This window comes from Biomphalaria glabrata, chromosome 6, assembly GCF_947242115.1.
Source record: "Biomphalaria glabrata chromosome 6, xgBioGlab47.1, whole genome shotgun sequence".
Classification (NCBI taxonomy): domain Eukaryota; kingdom Metazoa; phylum Mollusca; class Gastropoda; family Planorbidae; genus Biomphalaria; species Biomphalaria glabrata.
This window is the reverse complement of record NC_074716.1, coordinates 1,658,793-1,678,615: the sequence shown is the minus strand read 5'-3', so window position 1 is coordinate 1,678,615 and position 19,823 is coordinate 1,658,793. Positions and strand designations below refer to the sequence as shown.

The following is a 19,823-nucleotide window of genomic DNA, read 5'->3' as shown; positions in this document are numbered from 1 at the left end:
AATATATATATATATATATTATAATATATATATAGTCTAGTTCTATTAGATTATTAGATTCTAATTCTAGATCTATAGTAGACTATAGTCATAGTGACATATAGTAATATAGTCATATTTAGAGATAGACACTAAAGTGAGTGACTTAGTAGAGTGACTTTACTTACTAGACAGTAAAGTATTTTAAAATAGACCAGTTAAAATGTAGTTACTAGACTAGCAGGCTAGATGATAATAATGATATAGATCTATAAATTAAACTATAATCTATATATAATATATATTTATAGATCTAGAATCTAGACTATTTTTTAAATTTTAATCATCTATCTAGATTTCATAATAATATTAATATTAATAATCTATATAAGTAGAGTATTTGTATTCTGTTACCAATTTGTATAAGACTAAGTTTGATAAATGTAGGTTCTATTTCTTGACTGTCACTCTAATCAACTTGTGTTACTTGTGTTGTTACTAGATCTATATATAGTAGATTCTTATATTAGGCACACCGTATTCGGGAACTAGGTCAAATTTTTATTTTATTTTTTTATTTGGTGACGGTTTAACTTACAAAAAAACTGAAAGCAGATTCTTATTCTGCAACTAAAGGACTATAAAAATAGCTGTGTTTCTTTGAATTACCACTCATAGTCAAGATTTTATTTTAAAATAAATCAGGTCACTTCATGCTCCTATAATAAACGCAGTTTTTGTGCTTTCTCCTTCAGCACACATCGAGCACCGTTAAGAAACACCACTATGTTATTGCTAATAAATTATATCTGTGTTAATTAAAAATTATTTAGATTGTATTAAAAGAAGTAGATTCACTTCTGCAATATGTATTTATAGTATATTGTCTCTCTATATATGCCTACCTATATAATCTATGTGTAGAAACAGACAAATAAATCTCTATAAATCATAGATCTATAAATTAATTATTATAATTTAATAAACATGATATTTTCAACTAGGCTACATGTATTCTCTGTCTCTTTCTTTTAATTCCCATCCAAGGACCCTCTTCTTTTCATATTTTGGATGTTCGTTTTGTTACACCTTAACATCCCCTCCCTCCCATAGATGCTTATAATTCTTTTCATGACTCTCTCCCCCTTCCCTCCACTGCCTGTATGATAGGTTGTGACACTACACGCTTAGTGTATACCTCTCCTCACCACCAGCGCTCGCCTGGCGTGATCACCTGCAGTGGGCATGGTCTCTGGCTTCAAATTAGCAGCCCGCACTTTTTCTTTCATTCATAAATTATATATTCTAGATTTCTCGATCTAGGTCACATTTATTTATTGAAAAAAATCATAGATTTATTAATCCCAATAATATTTCTTATTACGATTTTGCCTTGTGCACTATAGGAGAATGTGTTTAATTCATTATTATTCATTGAAACACCTCCTTTTTAAATTTTATTTAACAGCTAACAGTATGAATGTGATTGGAATGTCTTTCTAAAGATGTTTGGAAGCTTATTTTGATAGATCTATCAGCCTACGATCAAACAGGCTCATAATATAGCCTTCATCCCTTATATGGGTATGAATTGCCGGGGGAGGTTTAAACAATAGCTTTACATACTTGGTTACCGAGAATCTAAAAAACTGCCATCTGCTTTGGAAAAGTGGAACAAAAATACAGGAACTTATCTAAAATTGGACATGCACTGTCCCGAAACGTCGTTTTTAGCTCCAAACATAAAAACAAATTAATTATAAACAAAAAAAGCGATGTGTTTCTAAAAGGAGAATTTGATGAGCTGTGCCTAATATAAGAAGCTACTATATAATATATCTCTAAATTTAGATAAAACCACTCACAATGGCACTATGACTATGACTATGTCTGATGACATGTGAGTGGTGTGACTGTCCCTACTCGTACTGAATTAACTGATTACGATACTCATCATACTAAGACTAATAGACTATACTGTCGACTCACTGTCGTGTCGATAGCTAAGTAAAGTTTTAGGCTAGAGTAGAGTTGACTAGTCTAGAATTCTAGAATATCTGTCTAGTCTAGATTTATTATCATTCGGTAATATATATTACCGGTATCATGTATGTAGTCTAGTTCTCTAAATCTACACTCTAAAAACTTTTATTTTAATTACATTTGCTTTATATTAGATTCAGACAATTAATTAGATCTATTAATAAAATAATAATTATTATAATATAAACATACAAACTGAAAAGCGTCGACATCGACAGATTACATTGGTGGCGTGAGACTGAGACCTCACCACCTCATGCTTCCGTTATGCTCGTTCTGGGGACTATTGTTTACAAATAGAGTAGTCAAGAGCTATAATAATAATCGAACTTAGGCCACTTAGAGCGGTCAGCAAACATCATCTTGTCTAGGTTATTCTAATGTAGATCCAGATCTAAGACAAACACCATCTTCAATAAAACATGATAGATTTAGATTAGGTTGCCTTTCTAGAATTTATTTGGTCTTTTCATGACCTAGATCTAGATCTGTAATATATATATAGGCCCTATTAATCAGCCCTCGAAACACCGTGCATGCACATGAGTTTGGGCCAAAATAATAAATTAAATAATAATTAAAATGTTATGTTTTACTCTTTTGGTGTCCAATAATTTCAAACTGATGATGTAAAGTTCCCAACTAATTAAGGTTACTCTTCTTCATGAATAGTCTACATTTTGTGTAGGCCATCATATATTCTCACTTTTACAAGTTTTATCTATATACAACAGCCAAGCTACATGTAGAAAAGAAAGAAAATAGAATAGACAGGGTTTATAAAATCCAAGAATGAATAAATTTCAAGGACTGTTATTAATGTCCTCCCTTTGTGTGTGCATTTATATATATATATATATATATATATATGCCTATATTATATATATATATATATATATATATATATATATATATATATATATATATATATATATATATATATATATATATGCCTACTAGGACGTAATCATCTTCTTTTTTTGAAATAACGTCTGTATTATATAAGACACTAATAAGGCTTGTCTTCGAGTCTGAAGATTTGTGAGGAATGCAGTATTTTATATTTCCCGTGGCTGCGCAGCCTACATATTTGTCACACCCAGGGCAAGCTTAACCATTGTCCGCAGGTGGTCAATTTAGATTTTCTTTTCGCCGTCTGCGTCTGTAGGCCTACTCGGCAGTAGATTTTTTTTTTTCGGTCTCAAATGTGTATCCCGCGGCCTCTGTGAGTGACCTCCAGCTGTCTCTTTCTGAGGCCGCATGCAACCAGGTGCTCTCTTCTATGTCAGCTAAGGCAAGTTGGAGCCTAAGATGGTCTTTGAAGCGTTTCCGTGGGGCGCCTCAGTTACGTCGACCACCTTTTAATTCACCAACAAAAGACTGCCTTTGGCATACGTTCGTCTTCCAGGATACGTGCCCTGCCCTCAAGAAGTCCCACTATACTGTCCAAAACGGCGTTCGCAAGGACAGGACATCGCTGTTTGTAGTGCGGTCTTGCCATCGTATGTCCATGATGGAGCGCAAGCATCTTTGGTGAAAGCGCTCAAGTAGTCTTAGTTGCCTTCTGTATAGTCATGTCTCAGATACATATAGGGTCTATAATGGTTGAGAGAACCATCGCCTGGTAGACATTGATTTTTGTAGATAGGCGGAGCGATTTATTCCGCCAAACTATCGCCTGAAGGCGTCCCAAAGCGCTACTGGCAATGGCCAGACGGTTATCAACTTCCCTTGAAATTTAAGTGAGGCGTCATTTGATACTATACTACCCAGATATGTGAAGTGGTCTACCACGTTAAGGGGCTGTCCGTTTACGGTGATCCTTGGGGCTGAGTATGTTTTATTGGGCGACTTTTGGAACATGACTTCTGTTTTCCCGAGGTTTATAGATAGACCGAAAGAGGCGGCAGCGTATGCAGATTCGTTTACCGCATTTTGATCTTATCGGTGCAGAAGTCTGGTAAGTTGGGTCATAGGCACATAGAAGCGACTCATAGAAATAGCGTGTGTCACCAGTGTCAGCATGTCTCTGCATGTTTACGGACAGCTCAAGCCACCAATTTTTTTTTTAGTTCCCTGACCTTTGACTGCAGAGTGTGGCAAGTAGCTTTATAGAGAGTTCTGGTCTGTGAATCATTCAGTCGTGGATAAGAATTTATTTTCGGTTTCCAGTCTAGTATAATATAGCCTAATATACCTAATAGGCTATGGCCCATACACACAATAATTTAATTGCAGGCTTTTGAAACGTTTTCCATGATTGATTATCTTTCTATAGGATCCATCTGAAAACATTAACCTATAAATTGGCCGCTTCTCTTTCCGAAATATCCAGCACAATTTTCGTAAAAGTTTACGATTGCTGTTACGTCTATTTTACTAACCAACGCGCGACTTCCAAATAGTAGGCTAAGTCGCTTGCGTACTTCTTTGAGGAGGAACCTTTTCAAGTTTTTATGCTTCTTTTCTTGCAGTTCTGAACCAATTCGTCAGGTCAGATGCAGGATACTTCAAGAGCACTGACATTCTGTGTAATATATTGGTATTATATGTAGAATATGTACATTTGCACACTAGCGCGTCAGTGTAACACCGATTGTGTTTAGGGGCCTACATAATAAAAGGAGCTCCTAATATGTCTTCCCTAACTTTAACACTAGTTTGCTATTTGTGTAATATAAATATTCTACATGGTGTCAGAGTAAAACTTAAAAGCTGTCCAGACAAAGGTTTTAAAATAAAAGCGTGACATTGATAGACTTTTAAAAAAAAATTATGACAATGTGTCAGACGATCCAAAGCGGGATTGTCACCCCTAAGTCCGGACGTCTGGTCATCTTAAATCCGGCGGAATTGTTATCGCTGACCGAATAAGAGGCAAAATATATAGATCTAAGTCTGCTATAAAATATATAGGCCTACATAGAAACGTACAGCTTTCAATTATTGTCGAGGGACTTCTTTATAGTAACCACAGACAGACCATCTTCATTGCAATTGAAGTGAGAATAACACAAATAAAGACTTATTTAAGTCATGAAATAATGCCAAAGATCCATACATCTATTTTACCAGCAGGCCCTTTACTTTAGGACTTTGTTACTAAATTGTATAAGAATAAAATGAAGGTTTCCTATGAGACATTTATAAAGCGAATCAGTAAAATAAGGTCACGTGAGATGCGTCTGCTGTGTGATAATAACAGAATGAAATGGAAAGAAGTTATGATGGCTAGGCCTATTGCATAAATAAATAATGTGGTTATCACATTTAAAAAAAAAAAAAAAAAGCTTACTGCTGCTTTTGACTATCGGTAGCATCATAACTTCTTTTATGTGTTTGTTTCATACACTAAAATAGCTTACAGCTAGTAAGAATATTTGGTTCAACAGCGTATCTTTTATTTTATAAATTACAGACGTTCCTTTAAAAGAAGGTCTCTAATGCCCACAGGTTACGACGTTGCAATCCAAACACGAAAAGGTTGGCACCACAGCCGGGGAAACTAGTGTTTGCCGGTTTCATGGGATTGAGACTGGCACTCGCAGTTTTCGGAAGCTCCAAGAATAATCCTTTCTGTCACAGTGTTGGTAGAAGAACAGAAGATTGAATGTGCCAGGAAGGACCAGCCCTGGTTGTTGTTTCGTTTTGGGCACCAGTGCGTAGCAGTCAATAATTCGACCAAGTCACGCTGGAGGTTATAAAAAAATGCAAGTGAATGGTTGCACATTGAAAACGACCAGAGGATATAACTATTGCCAGTATTGGGACAGATCAGGCTTTTGAAATATGAGCCCAACCTTTCAGTCAAGGGTTTCTAATCGCCAATATGATCAACGGTCTGGATTTTATGCAGGCACTCGGTTTCTGAACACTGGGAGTGGGACTTATCAATATGGAAACATTGAGATTCCACGGGTTGATGATGACATGTAAGGTAATCAAACGAGAAGAATTTTTTGTTTCCAAATATAGGACCATATCAGCAAAGTGATCAAACGAGAAGATTTTTTTTTGTTTTCAAATATAGGACCATATCAGCAAAGTACGAAAGATAAAAGAAAATAGCTCTGCAATAAGCACAAAACTTCGAGAGAAACCGAAAATATACTTGCTGTGGGGAAAACTTTGGTAGTAATCTACAATGCTAGAAAGTTCCTTGTGAAAATCATGAACCTCGACTCGAAAGAAAGGCTTTCCAAAAAGACAAACACTGTAGGCCTATCTAAAGAGAACCCACAACTGCAAAAACTTTTAACCAACATGAAAGATAGTCGATGGAGGAATATGACAAAGCTGAAACACTGAAATAAAAATCTGGTGCAACTTCGCATAGATATCGGAAATCTCAGATCCATCCCACAACTACCAACGCATCGGGGTTACGAAAGAACGACCTGAGATGGCTACTGTAAAATGTTTGTTTGTTTTCCATGTTTTGGATTTTCCTTCAGAGTTGAAGATAATTTACTTCCTAGTCCTAACCTCCCGCAGGACGACGGGGGATGGGAGCGGTCAGGGTTTGAACCCGGGACCATCGATAGCCCAAGTCCGTACAACAGTCCAGCGCGCAAACCGCACTACCAACTCGGAGACAATATATTATAAAAGCATAGATCTCTGAAGCTTTAAAAAAAAAACAACAACTGGAAATGTCCCTATCGCATCTTTTAAAGAATCATCGATGTTATCTATAGAATACAGAAGAGCTCTTTGTCCATGATATAATATGCTCAGGATGAACAGTCGTAGGCATTATGTAAAGAATGCAGTGTTGTGACTCTCTCCTGGGTACTGCTATTCCATTACTATAGTGTACACTATACTGGACATGAGCGTTTTGGTGGAATGGTGGGGTTCTGCCCTATGTTTTTAAATTTCAATTAATGACTGTCGCTTGCCTTTATTTAACCATGGAACGATTCGTTTCTTCTGTTACTAAACATAATTTGCAGACGATTGCATAATATATAGAACAATAAAAACAACACAAGACACAGATATTTTACAAAGAGAATTAGATGAATTACAGAAATGGGAATCAAATTGGAGCATGTCTTTCCACCCAGAAAAATGTCAGTTGTTAAGAGTAACAAAAAAACTAAAACAAATTAATTCCACTTATCTTATTCATGGCAAACCAGTAACACAGACTAAAAACGCAAAATACCTAGGTGTTATAATAAATGAAAAACTGTCATGGAATCCACATATTGATGAAACTACAAAAAAATCAAACAAAGCATTAGGATTTATTAAAAGAAATTTCTATAAATCAAATAAGAACATAAAACTAAAATGTTATTTAACCTTGGTTAGGCCAATAATAGAATATGCATCCTCTGTTTGGGACCCCTCAACTCAAGAAAACATTAAGAAACTAGAACAGACACAAAATAGAGCAGTGCGATTCATAACAAACGAATATTCACATTTGACTAGAGTAACACCTTTAGTAAAATCACTAAATTTAGAAAGCCTTCAGGACAGAAGGCTCAAAAGTAAAGTAGCAATAATACATAAAACACTGAACCATAATCTTCAAATACAAAAACAAAATTTAATAAAATACTCTGAAAGACACAAAGATAAAGGCACATTCCTCATCCCATATGCTAGGACAAATTTGTACAAATACTCCTTCTTCCCTAGTGCTATTAGAGCATGGAATGGGTTGCCTGAGCTAGCCAGGAAAACCAGTGACTTGGCAGAATTTAAGTCATTGGTTAATATGCATGACTAAATGCATGACGCGTAGGACGTAATCATCTTCTTTTTTGAAGTAACGTCTGTATTATATAAGATAAGATAAGATATATGCCATGGTTCATGTACTTGCACATAGAAATATATATAGGTTGGTGATTATTCCAACTATGTAGATCACGGACCTATATATAGTCTAGATATATATGATCGAGCTCTGTGTTATTTTTTTTTTTTTTTAAGGTATTTGAATAAAATATCAAAATGTTGTTTAAAATAAAAAAAAGACATTATTATCTAAATTTAGAGATCTATATTTAGATTAATATAGTTAACAAATTTATCTGGAATGTACAGATTTGTATATTTCCTCCCGATTTAGGAAGTATTTCAAAGCTGCTCTGCTGCTATTAGTGCGGTATTTGAATCAACAATTTTGTAAACAAAAAATGGCAGCGCTGTTAAATTTACAGGAATACGACTCTGATGACAAAGATGATGAGAGTGGGAACGAAATATCCGAAATAACAAGTCATCTTCAACCAATTAAAAATCCAGCTAATTCTCTGTCATCTTCCATCGCATTAGTAGCGGCCCCAGCAGTTGTTTCAAACGTAAGTACTTATTAAAGTCAAAGTTAAAAGTAGATACTAAGATAGACCTACTAAGAATTAGAATAGTCATAGTAACTTAGTAACTCAGATATGATAGTATCATAGATCTAGAATAGTAGATCATAATGACATGTCATGATCATGAATCATGATGATGATCATGATGATGATGATCTGAATCTGGGCGCTGGCTAGTAGTACTAGACTAACTGGATTAGAGTAACTACTTAAACTAGAATTAACTAGATCTAGTAGTAGATTTAAGTAGATTATCATTGTCTGACAGTAGTTGAGTAGTCACAGTAGTGTAGTGATGAGTAATCATGAGCCTAGGCTACTAGCCTAGCTAGGAGGATTAATTATGATTATCATCATGATAATCATAATAATTAATTTTATTTGGAAAAATAAAATTAATCATAACCTGACAACATTTTTTTAATTTTTACATTTATTTTTTATTTTTTTATTTTTATAACTAAAATGAAAATAATTTTTAATTAAAAATAATATTTTAGATCTATCAATAACTATTATGATCATCTAGAATTAGATTAATTATCTACTCATCTAATGATCTAATCAATTCTAATCTAGACTAGATTATTCTAGATATTGAGATGTCTGAGTGTTGTAATGACACAAGATGCGTAGAAGTTGAGGTTAACCGGGTTTTTCCATAGTGACGTGACGAGTAATTAAAAAGTAGGAGAACGGAACAAGAAGAGTAACGGACAAGACGCCTGAGAGTACGACGCTAGGCTAGCGCGACAGAGGACTGTGCCCTTTTTATTGTTTATTAAATTGTTGAAGTTATCAGCCTGCGTTATTAAGTATATTCTTTATTCATTCTGTTGTTTTGTCATATGGACTCGCATGCACCATTAACATATAATACTCATCAACAGTGTTTCTCTAGTGACTCTAGATACTAGATCTATTATAGATCTAGTAAATTCTAGTAATTATTAGATATCTAGAATTTTAACTGGGAAAAAAATCTTAGATCTAGATATAGACATCTATATCTGAAATATCTATTATTATTAACTCCTCATCAGCATCTATTTGTCAATAAAAATAGGTAAGACTGGGACTGGTAAGAATAATTTAAATGTATTTCAGATTTATTTAAGTTTTGAGAGTTGCAAGCAATATTTATTATTCAAGTTGTAACTTTTTTTTTCTATTCTGGCAAACATCTGCAGGTTCTTAGTAATACACTGAAAAAAACAACTGTGGAGATTTATTAATTGAGAGTTAAATATATCTTTTAACTCAGTCCTATCAAATGAAGAATGCAATAAACAAACTTTGAAATCAAATATAAATGACATACAGAAAATGAAGAAGTACTAAGGTAGCTTGACTGATAAAACCTTCTTAAGATGACAAGGATATTTGGCGAAAAAGACAAAGCAGCCCATCTATCAACCGCAATGTTTCCAGCCACAAGATTGGCTAGCCAGTGTTTGTGTCAGCCAATCAGATTAGTTCTTACTCTCTTTACACATTAGTAAACTGTAATGGCGGCTTCCTTAGCTGTTTTTTATTCGATAATTTGTTAGTATTGATTTTTTGAAGTTAGCTAGTGACAGCTGAAAATTTTAACATGTCAGATGGTGATATTAATGAAAGCAAACTCACTGACTATGATTTTATTTACTCAGGGCAGCTTTAGATCTAAGTTTACACTAGTTCTAGATCTAGGTATAGAATGTTGACGATGTCTATTCATGATAAAATGGTTAGAGTAAAGGGTGAGGAGCTGGATAGAGAAGATCCATTTGAGCGTCAAGGGATTGGAACCCTGGAGACTGTTTTATAATGCTTTTTTTTTTCTACTATCAAATTAGTTCAAATGTTTGTCAGGGAGACTAATAAATATGATGCAAAATTTCTGACCAACAAGCAGCTCTCAAGAAGATTTCATGGTCATAAGTGGGTGGCTGTCACTGGCAAAAATTAAAGGGTTTGTTGCTATGGTACCGGGGGGTGGGGGGGGGGAGAGAAAGTAGTAAAATAATGTGACAGAAGGGTCTTCATGGGCCTTGTTTCCCCAAACACAAGTATTCAGACTTATTTAGGCCTAAAACGTCTTTAAAAACACTTACTTTTTAAATTCTGTTTTGAAAAAAATTATTTGGAAATTTTTTTTCATAAACAATGCAAATTAGCTTGGTTTATTTTAATAAATGTTAATATTTCAGATGGATTCTTTAAGATTATATATTAATTCATTCATTTCTTTTCAATAATATATATATAGTTTTGTGTATGTAAAGTAATTAATTTATTTGTTAGGAATTTTTTTGCAAGAGAAGTGATTAGCCTGGAAATAGTGCTCCGTCTTTTTGGCACAAGACATGCTAAAAGTCTCCGTCTTAAAGAGTGTTAAAACAATGAATATTGACAGATAACTAGTTATCAACATCTAACGACCAATAACTCCGACATCTTGCCTTTTTTTTGTCACAAAGTCTTTTCTAGATCAATTTGTTATTCTTAACTCTGCTTTTGAATTTTCTTTGGATATTTTAAATTCTTTTGACTAGCACATTTCTCTAGTAAGTATTTGTTCAATGTCTTTTTGATTGTTTTTTGCTGACTATCACCTACCACTATCTTGACCTGTCTTAACACGTTAACTAGTCCTGATGTGCAGTGGAGCACGAGGGAGGCATTACAAATCTTACAGTAAACTCTCTCGTTAGTTATTGAATTATTTAAAAAATCTATTATGTCACGGAAAAATGTCAAACATTGTTAAACATTTTTGAATCTCTTTGCCACTGCTAGGAAGACAACTTGGGACTTCGACACATTGACCCAAAAACTAAAGAGCTAAAGTACAACCCAAAACATGATGAACTGTTTGCACCTCAAGTAAGTAAACTATTTGATAACAAACTTTTTCATTTACTATTTTTAGTCTAACTGGTTAGAACTCTCTTATTTAAAAAAGAATGTTCGTTTTTGTGTCCAGTGTATTGATGCTGAATATTCAGCTTAGTCTGCTATTAGATTTTGTTGTAGTGTTGATACTTTCTTTCTTAGTTTTTTCCTTTTCAGAGTCTCACTTTATCCAACTGTCTGCCCCTTATATTCCTGCAATCCTTTTTGTTTTGCAGGTATCTTAGGAAGGAGTTATATTTTTTTTATCTATAACATCCCTTTTTATCATTCTTGTGTTTGTATGAATGTCTTGTTACTCTGTATACCTGTTAAATATTTCTCAGTAAAATCATAATCTTCATTATTTACTATGCACATCTTTTAGTTGGACCACTGTAAAGACACATGTCATTAAGTAAAGCCAATTATCTTAGTATGTCATTAAGTAGAGCCAATCATCATAGTATGTCATAAATAGAACCAATATTCATAATATGTCCATAAGTATATTGTAGAACCGATTTTCACAGATGTCATTAATAATAGAACCAATGTTCTTAATATTTCATTAAGTTGAACCAATATTGATAATACACATTATTCAGCAGAACCAATATTCATATGTCATTAAGTGGAACCAATATTGATAATATGACTTTAAATTTGACCAAATGTTTATTACAAATGTGACTACTAAAACACATTTCTATTGCACATTTTGTTTTACAGGTAGGCCCCTTCAACCCATTCCGTACACAACAGGCCAAAGCTGTGCGTAATAATCTGGCTGGATTTGCTGAGCCAGCTCATTTCAGTGATTTTCAATTTGACAATCAGAGAAAGACATTTACCAGTTATGGTATGGGGCATACATTTATTTATTACATTGAAAAAAAAAAAATTTTTTTAAATAAATAAGAAAATAGTTTTATAAGCATTCTAGTTAGTTTTTACTACCCTGTACATCTAATATTTCTATCCATATTCAATGCTGATATATTTTTTACACGTTTTAGACATCCCTACAGCCATGGGATTTTTTACAAATAATTTGTCTAGAAATTATTTGTACAAGACAAGTGAAGTTTTGCAAGAGAGTCTTGCATTGTCATTTATAAAATTTGTTTTAATCTTCAGCATCAGCACTTTGCTTCATGTTGACTTTGATTTTGAATCTACTGTAATATGTATGTATGTACGCGTTCAAAAATGATCCAATATTATTCATAATCATTTCACTCTTCCTCTGACTAGGCTTTGCACTGGATCCAAGTGTAGACAGTGGAAATGTTATAGAGACATTTGTCGGGAGTGAATCCTCTGTCCTTGAAAACCATGGTAATTAATTACTATTGTTTTTAAAATTTGCAATTAAGAAGTTCAGTAGACAAAAATTCATTAATCTTTTTTTAATTGCAGGTTATTTACTTTTTAAATTTACCTTTACATAGATAATGTGTTTGTTAGCTTAAAATAAAATTTAACTTTTTTTTAATTATTTTTTTTTTTATGAGATTTTGTTTTTTAGCCCAAATCATTCAGCGGATGTCTGCTAATGTGGTCTTCATTCTCAAATTGTCTTATCTTTATAATCTGACAGGCAAGACAGTTTTTGAAACCAATGCACCGATAGAGAAAGATAAGAAAAAAAGGAAGCGAGAGAAAAATAAAGATCCTTCTGACATTGAAGGCTACTTGGGTCCATGGGCGAAATATAAAGATGAAGAAACAGTGTCTAGACCTAGTGAGGTAAGTTAAGTTCAGGATTGTCGACTAGGTCCATCATGGCTATCACATGTTTATAAGTCACCTGAGGAGATGACATGAGATATAATTTAAATCGATAGTCTCTTTTAAAAAAATGTAGTAATGAATTCCAAACATTTAAAACTTAACAATTAAATAGCAAGAGAATAATAGTGTTTAGTAGTTCCAAGGATAGATAGAAATTACAAAGGTGTATTGAGTTTTAAAAGGTGAATAATAATGACAAGTTTATATATTTCCTAAGGTAGAGACTAATTTAAATGGCTTTTAGCATTCCAAGACTATGTAAGGATTGCAATTGTATGTTTTCATTAGTCTGCTACTTATTCTACAAATAATTGCCTGAAATGTTAATGGTCCCATTGTTAATTCTTACCCTACAGGAAGAACAAAAAGAGTTGGATGAAATTTTGGCAAAACGTAACAAGTCTGGTAAACAAACGGAAGAGAAAACAATGGAAGAGAAATCGACTTTACACGGTTAGTTGGACGTTTTAGTGTTCTAATGAATATTCAGTGTGTTTAAATTTGCTTTCTTTTGCTGTAAAACATTGTTTGATGTATATATATATATATATATATATATGTGTGTTTCAACAACTCAATATATATATATATATATATATATATATATATATTTAGTTAGTTGATGAAACAAATCCATTTTGGTTTGTGACATTATGTCAAGTTTTGAAATTAATTTTGTTTTCAGTGAAAGATGCTTATGACTACCAAGGGAGATCATTCTTACACCCACCCCAAGATGTTGGTGTCAACTTGAAATCAGAAGAGCCCCCAGAGAAATGTTTCCTTCCCAAGAAACTGATTCACACATGGACTGGTCATACCAAAGGAATCGCTGCCATCAGATGGTTCCCCAAATACGCACATCTTATTTTATCTGCAGGCATGGATTGTAAAATTAAGGTAATTGCTGGGTTGTAGTTTCAAATAGCTAGTACAACTAAACCAATGTTGGTGTATTCATCTCTAAATGCTGAACTTAAGTTTGGACAAACTGAATTGAACTTTTATTAACAGTGTGTACACAGCCCTCAATTTCAATATAAACATATCTAGAAACACAAAGATCTTGAACAATTTCAACACAATACAGCTGACTCTAAAAATAGACATCCTTCCGTCATTTGTCTCTCATTTGTTCTCCCCCTTTTCAATATTCACGCCTCTATTACCTCAACTATGACAGACTTCATCATGGTTACATCAGAATCTATCCAACCTATACAACTAAATTACGCACCTGCTTGTACTCATGACTACATCAGAAAGACTCACACTTCATAACAGTAATTTTATTTGTTTGAAAGTATATTGATCAAAACAGTACATGTGGTCTCTAATTCTTCTCAATTCGCGGGAGGGGGGGGGTCAATACTTGAAAGAAATTGTCTATTGGCTTTTAACTTACTTCCCTTTATCTACTTGCTTCCCTTTATCTACTTGCTTCCCTTTATCTACTTGCTTCCCTTCATCTACTTGCTTCCCTTTATCTACTTGCTCCCCTTTATCTACTTGCCTCCCCTTTATCTACTTGCTCCCCTTTATCTACTTGCTCCCCTTTATCTACTTGCTTCCCTTTATCTACTTGCTTCCCTTTATCTACTTGCTTCCCTTGTTTTGTTCAGATCTGGGAAGTGTATAAAGAGAGAAGATGTATCAGGACCTACACTGGTCACAAGCAAGCTGTCAGGGATGTTTGTTTCAACAATGATGGAAAGGAATTTTTGAGTTGTGGCTACGACAGATATTGCAAATTATGGGATACAGAAACAGGTAATTTTTAGGGAACGTGCATTTAAAAAAAACAACAACTGTACCCTGTATTCATTGATATCTGTACTTCTTATTTATCAATATCTATACTTTTTAGCGGCCCCCGAAAGGGGAAAAGACGCTATTAGTTTTGTGCGAAATGTCTGTCCGTCCGTCCCGTTTAGATCTCGTAAACTAGAAAAGATATTGAAAATCCGACATCACAATATTTTAGACCATTCAAAGTTCTGATGCAACGGCTACTTTTTTTTTTCCTGAAAGCGAAAAATCTAATTTTTAAAATCAGTTATGCAAGCAGTTTTTTAAAGAGAAAAAGCTAATTAGTATGCATTATAAGTTAGACCTAATTTAAAACGAATAGTAATCTTATAAACATCATTTTCTTGAACAAATTTTCTATGCATCTCTTATAAGAATTCAAATAACAGATGAAGCCTTTTCAAAACAATTACATTATATAAAGTCCAGATGAGGCTCGGTAAAGCGCTTAGCTTCCGAACCGAGGTCCCGGGTTCGCATTCTGGTGAAGACTGGGATTTTTAACTTCGGAATCCTTGGGCGCCTCTGAGTCTACCCAGCTCTAATGGGTACCTGACATTAGTTGGGGAAAAGTAAAGGCAGTTGGTCGTAGGTCACAAAAACAGATGAACTTTATATCATCTGCCCTATAGACCACAAGGTCTGAAAGGGGAACTAGTTATGCCAGGTTCATATCTAACTTAACATTCACTTTCACCTATCCTTTGATCTGCGGGACTGTTGGGGCACTACACAAGATCTGTAACCTTCTTTCTCCATTCTTATCTCTCATTTGTCTTTGATATAATTTCATTCGGATGTTCTTTCTGAAAATATTGAAGCCTGGATGAACCACTTCGGGGGCTGATTTTGAGTTTGTGTTTCCACACAAACTGTCTTTTGTAACCTTGTTATTTATTGATGTCTGTAATTTATTAATGATTGTATATTTTTTATTTATTGATGTTTGTATTTTTTTATTTATCAAAGTCTATACTTTTTATTTGTGGATGTCTGTATTGCATTTCTCCATTTTGAAATTGTCTGTTCAGTTAGTACGCATGGACAATGAAAAAAAGTAATATTTAATATGTTTTTTCTAGAGGTTTTTGTTATTCCTAGAATCTTGAATATGACAAACATTGATTGTTTAATTGATTAATTGATTTAATTGATTGTTTTGACTATTATTCATTTCTCCAGGTGAATGTAAAGCTCGTTTCACTAGTCGTAAAGTTCCCTACTGCATCAAGTTTCACCCAGAGGAGGACAAGCAGCATTTGTTTGTGGCTGGAACCTCAGACAAAAAAATTGTTTGTGTAAGTCTTGGAAGCTCAATTAATCACAACCAGTTTTTGGGGCTTGTCTCCTGAAGTCTCTCACTTTTTCTGACTGAGTCAACGAAAACTTATTTCTTTTGTATATAAAAGCCAGGATTAGTGATTCGGTTAGTAGGCATAGTTATAGCTGAGATATCTCCAAGTTTGAGTTGCTGGCACGATTATCAGTAAATATGAACAAAAAGTAATGACGCAGGAGGGGAAAATGTAGTTTTTCTCATTTTTTTTTTTTAAACTGTATTATTACTTTTAAATTTTGTTTTAATTTGACTGAATCCATGTTAATTGGTATTTAAATGACATTGCCTTTTTACTATAAATTTTTTTTTTATGTAGCTTCACACATTATGAATATCAACACATTCTATTGTTTTTTTTTTTTTTTTTCATTTTTTAGTGGGACATTCGTTCAGGGGAGATAATCCAGGAATATGACCGTCACTTAGGTCCAGTCAACAGCATCACATTCATTGACCACAATCGACGTTTTGTTTCCACATCCGATGATAAGAGCTTAAGAGTCTGGGAATGGTAAGTTTCTATTAGTTCATTTTGTTGATGTGCTTGCTACTTTCTCATGTTCTGTATCTTGAGTACTGGTGGAGTATTTCCACTGATATGGTTGATTCATTGACACTCTTATTAAATGGTTAAACCATTTGTATCTTGAGTACTGGTGGAGTATTTTCAATGATATGGTTGATTCATTGACACTCTTATTAAATGGTTAAACCATTTGTATCTTGAGTACTGGTGGAGTATTTTCAATGATATGGTTGATTCATTGACACTCTTATTAAATGGTTAAACCATTTGTATCTTGAGTACTGGTGGAGTATTTTCAATGATATGGTTGATTCATTGACACTCTTATTAAATGGTTAAACCATTTGTATCTTGAGTACTGGTGGAGTATTTTCAATGATATGGTTGATTCATTGACACTCTTATTAAATGGTTAAACCATTTGTATCTTGAGTACTGGTGGAGTATTTTCAATGATATGGTTGATTCATTGACACTCTTATTAAATGGTTAAACCATTTGTATCTTGAGTACTGATGGAGTATTTTCAATGATATGGTTGATTCATTGACACTCTTATTAAATGGTTAAACCATTTGTATCTTGAGTACTGGTGGAGTATTTTCAATGATATGGTTGATTCATTGACACTCTTATTAAATGGTTAAACCATTTGTATCTTGAGTACTGGTGGAGTATTTCCACTGATATGGTTGATTCATTGACACTCTTATTAAATGGTTAAACCATTTGCATCTTGAGTACTGGTGGAGTATTTTCAATGATATGGTTGATTCATTGACACTCTTATTAAATGGTTAAACCATTTGTATCATGAGTACTGGTGGAGTATTTCCACTGATATGGTTGATTCATTGACACTCTTATTAAATGGTTAAACCAGTTTATTTATTGGGTAGGTCTTTCTTTTAAATAATATAAAATGTGTTCAATAGCATAATGCTATAGAAAAATAGTATACAGTGCAGCTGGGTTTTTTTTTATTTTAAGAAATTGAATAATGGTTCTGTGTGATACCACAACTGGTTTTAAATGCTGAGCTATGAATGCTTAATATTGTCCACTCAGAGTAGATTAAAGTGCAACAGCTTTGCGTTCTTCAGATGTGGAAAACTATGCAGGTTTCAACTGGTACCACACTTATCCTAAATCTTGGGAATCGAAGACATTGCCATTATCATAAAAACATTAATGAAGAGAATGTATGTTCAGATGATTGTTTTTCTTGGAAGTGGTATGATTGAATAGTTTTACATTCCCAGTCAACAACAGTCAACATTTCTCTTAGACATTTTTAAAGCCACTCTCTTCTCAGTTTGTAATCTACAATGAACAAATTGTGTGAATTGAATGTTTTTCTCAGGGATATTCCTGTCGACTTCAAGTATATTGCTGATCCTTCCATGCACTCAATGCCAGCTGTCACTTTATCACCTAATGGTAAGTCTAATTAAAACTACCTTTATTTATCAGTGATATAAAAAAAATAATAATTCTGATTTAAGAATTATGATTTGCTTTGTTTGTACTTATTGTAATAATGTTTTTTTTTATCCCAAACAAAATGTATTTTTCTATTCATTTTACTGAAGATATACAAAAATTCCATAATTCTAATGCCTGAAAAACATCCATTGCTAAATACTTCTAACTATCTGGTTCAACCTAATTGATTCCAATGTATCTTTGATATGCTTCAGGCTAATAGTTGCCTTATGTGCTATAGATATGTCAGGCGAATGGTTAGCATGTCAGTATAATTGATTCCTATGTGCTATTGATATATTTCAGGCAAATGGTTGGCATGTCAATCTATGGACAACAAAATATGTGTGTTCAATGCACTCAACAGAATGAAGTTTATAAGGAAAAAAACATTTACTGGTCACATGGTATGTTACATTTCTATAGATAAGTTTTCCTTATTTCATGTGGCTTAATATTCTATACATAATTTTTCTTGTTTCAATGTGTCTTAATGTTTTTAGATTGTTTCTATTATATATTATTCTTAATTCTCTGTAATTTTTGTATGTATCTGGAATATTATTTGTGTTTTATTTATAATTCTATTTTGGTAGGTTGCTGGATATGCTTGTGGAATAGATTTTTCTCCAGAAATGAGGTAAATATTTTTAAAAATTTGTTTGTATATGAATGGCTTTACATTCTTCTTTTAAGTTATCCTTGATACTATACTAAGCCTAGTCAAAGTAGGAAAGTTTCAAGAGGGTGGGACATTACATATTAATGTGAAACAATGATTGGTTGCAACCTCATCAAATCTAAAATGTAGATATTCACAATTTTGGAAGAACTTAAAAATTGTTTGTTTAGATCAGCGTCAGCCACAAATATTTATAGTTAGTGACATCATCTTGAGAAATATTGCACATGACGATAGTCTTCATACTAAACAAAATAATTGCTATGAATATGATAGCATTTTTTGCACAAAGTTTGACTATTTGTATGTTACTCTCTCTCTGATTATACTTAATACTTGTGACATGTCATTTTCTATTATTGTCTTCTTCAGCTATATAACTTGCGGTGATGCTGATGGGAAAGTATACATCTGGGACTGGCGAAGCACCAAACTCTACTCCAAGTTCAAGGCCCATGATGATGTTTGTATTAATGTTTTATGGCATCCACACGAGACTTCAAAACTGGCTACTGCTGGATGGGATGGCGTCATCAAGTTCTGGGATTAGTTTTATACTCCAAGTTAAGAACTCAAAGCTCTTTACAGTCAGTTATTGGAATGTACAGTCAAGTTTGTTTTTAAAATAATGAATGCACATTTGTTTCTTTGATCATAATAATCTCCATCATTGTACACAAAATGTTATCATCTACTTTGTTCATGTATATAATAAACAGTTTTCTGATACAGAATACATTTTGTATGTTGTATATGTTAGGAGAAAGTTATAGCGTCTCACTTAACTCTTTCTCTCTGTAATTATTTACCACATTCTGGTGGAATTAACGTTGGTATCGTCAGTTAGGAGAGAAAGAGTTAACTGAGCTGCCTGGTTGTGTGCTTTAAAAATAGTTCCAGAATTGATCATCAGAGTCTTCATTACATTCCTGCAGATATTTTATGCCAGAG

The 19,823-nt window shown here is 33.4% G+C and overlaps 2 protein-coding genes across 5 annotated transcripts in view; one reads left to right on the top strand and one right to left on the bottom strand.

Annotated features, from left to right (window-relative positions):
* Nucleotides 1–2,373, bottom strand: part of LOC106052906 (acetyl-CoA carboxylase-like) — a 46,168-nt gene extending 43,795 nt beyond the window's left edge. For all 4 annotated transcript variants that reach the window (XM_056033265.1, XM_056033267.1, XM_056033266.1 and 1 more), the window contains exon 1: nt 2,215–2,373. The gene's annotated coding sequence lies outside the window, so the exon portion shown is untranslated. The remainder of the gene's footprint in view (nt 1–2,214) is intronic.
* A 5,751-nt stretch (nt 2,374–8,124) lies between these two features.
* LOC106052908 (pre-mRNA-processing factor 17-like) lies at nt 8,125–19,606 on the top strand. The gene is made up of 14 exons (XM_013208371.2): nt 8,125–8,342; nt 11,142–11,228; nt 11,967–12,096; nt 12,492–12,575; nt 12,838–12,986; nt 13,388–13,484; nt 13,717–13,931; nt 14,654–14,801; nt 16,023–16,138; nt 16,557–16,690; nt 18,069–18,145; nt 18,497–18,597; nt 18,787–18,830; nt 19,245–19,606. The coding sequence occupies exons 1-14, from the start codon at nt 8,178–8,180 to the stop codon at nt 19,420–19,422; spliced, it is 1,725 nt and encodes a 574-aa protein (XP_013063825.2). The 5' UTR covers nt 8,125–8,177; the 3' UTR covers nt 19,423–19,606.
* The last annotated feature ends 217 nt before the right edge of the window (nt 19,607–19,823 follow it).

What these genes read in the sequence shown, in the direction of transcription:
- LOC106052908 (XM_013208371.2), top strand. Translation starts at nt 8,178, where the DNA reads ATGGCAGCGCTGTTAAATTTACAGGAATACGACTCTGATGACAAAGAT. An exon ending in AAAGACATTTACCAGTTATG is followed by an intron (nt 12,097 to 12,491) that starts GTATGGGGCATA and finishes TCCTCTGACTAG; the next exon opens with GCTTTGCACTGGATCCAAGT. An exon ending in GATTTTTCTCCAGAAATGAG is followed by an intron (nt 18,831 to 19,244) that starts GTAAATATTTTT and finishes TGTCTTCTTCAG; the next exon opens with CTATATAACTTGCGGTGATG.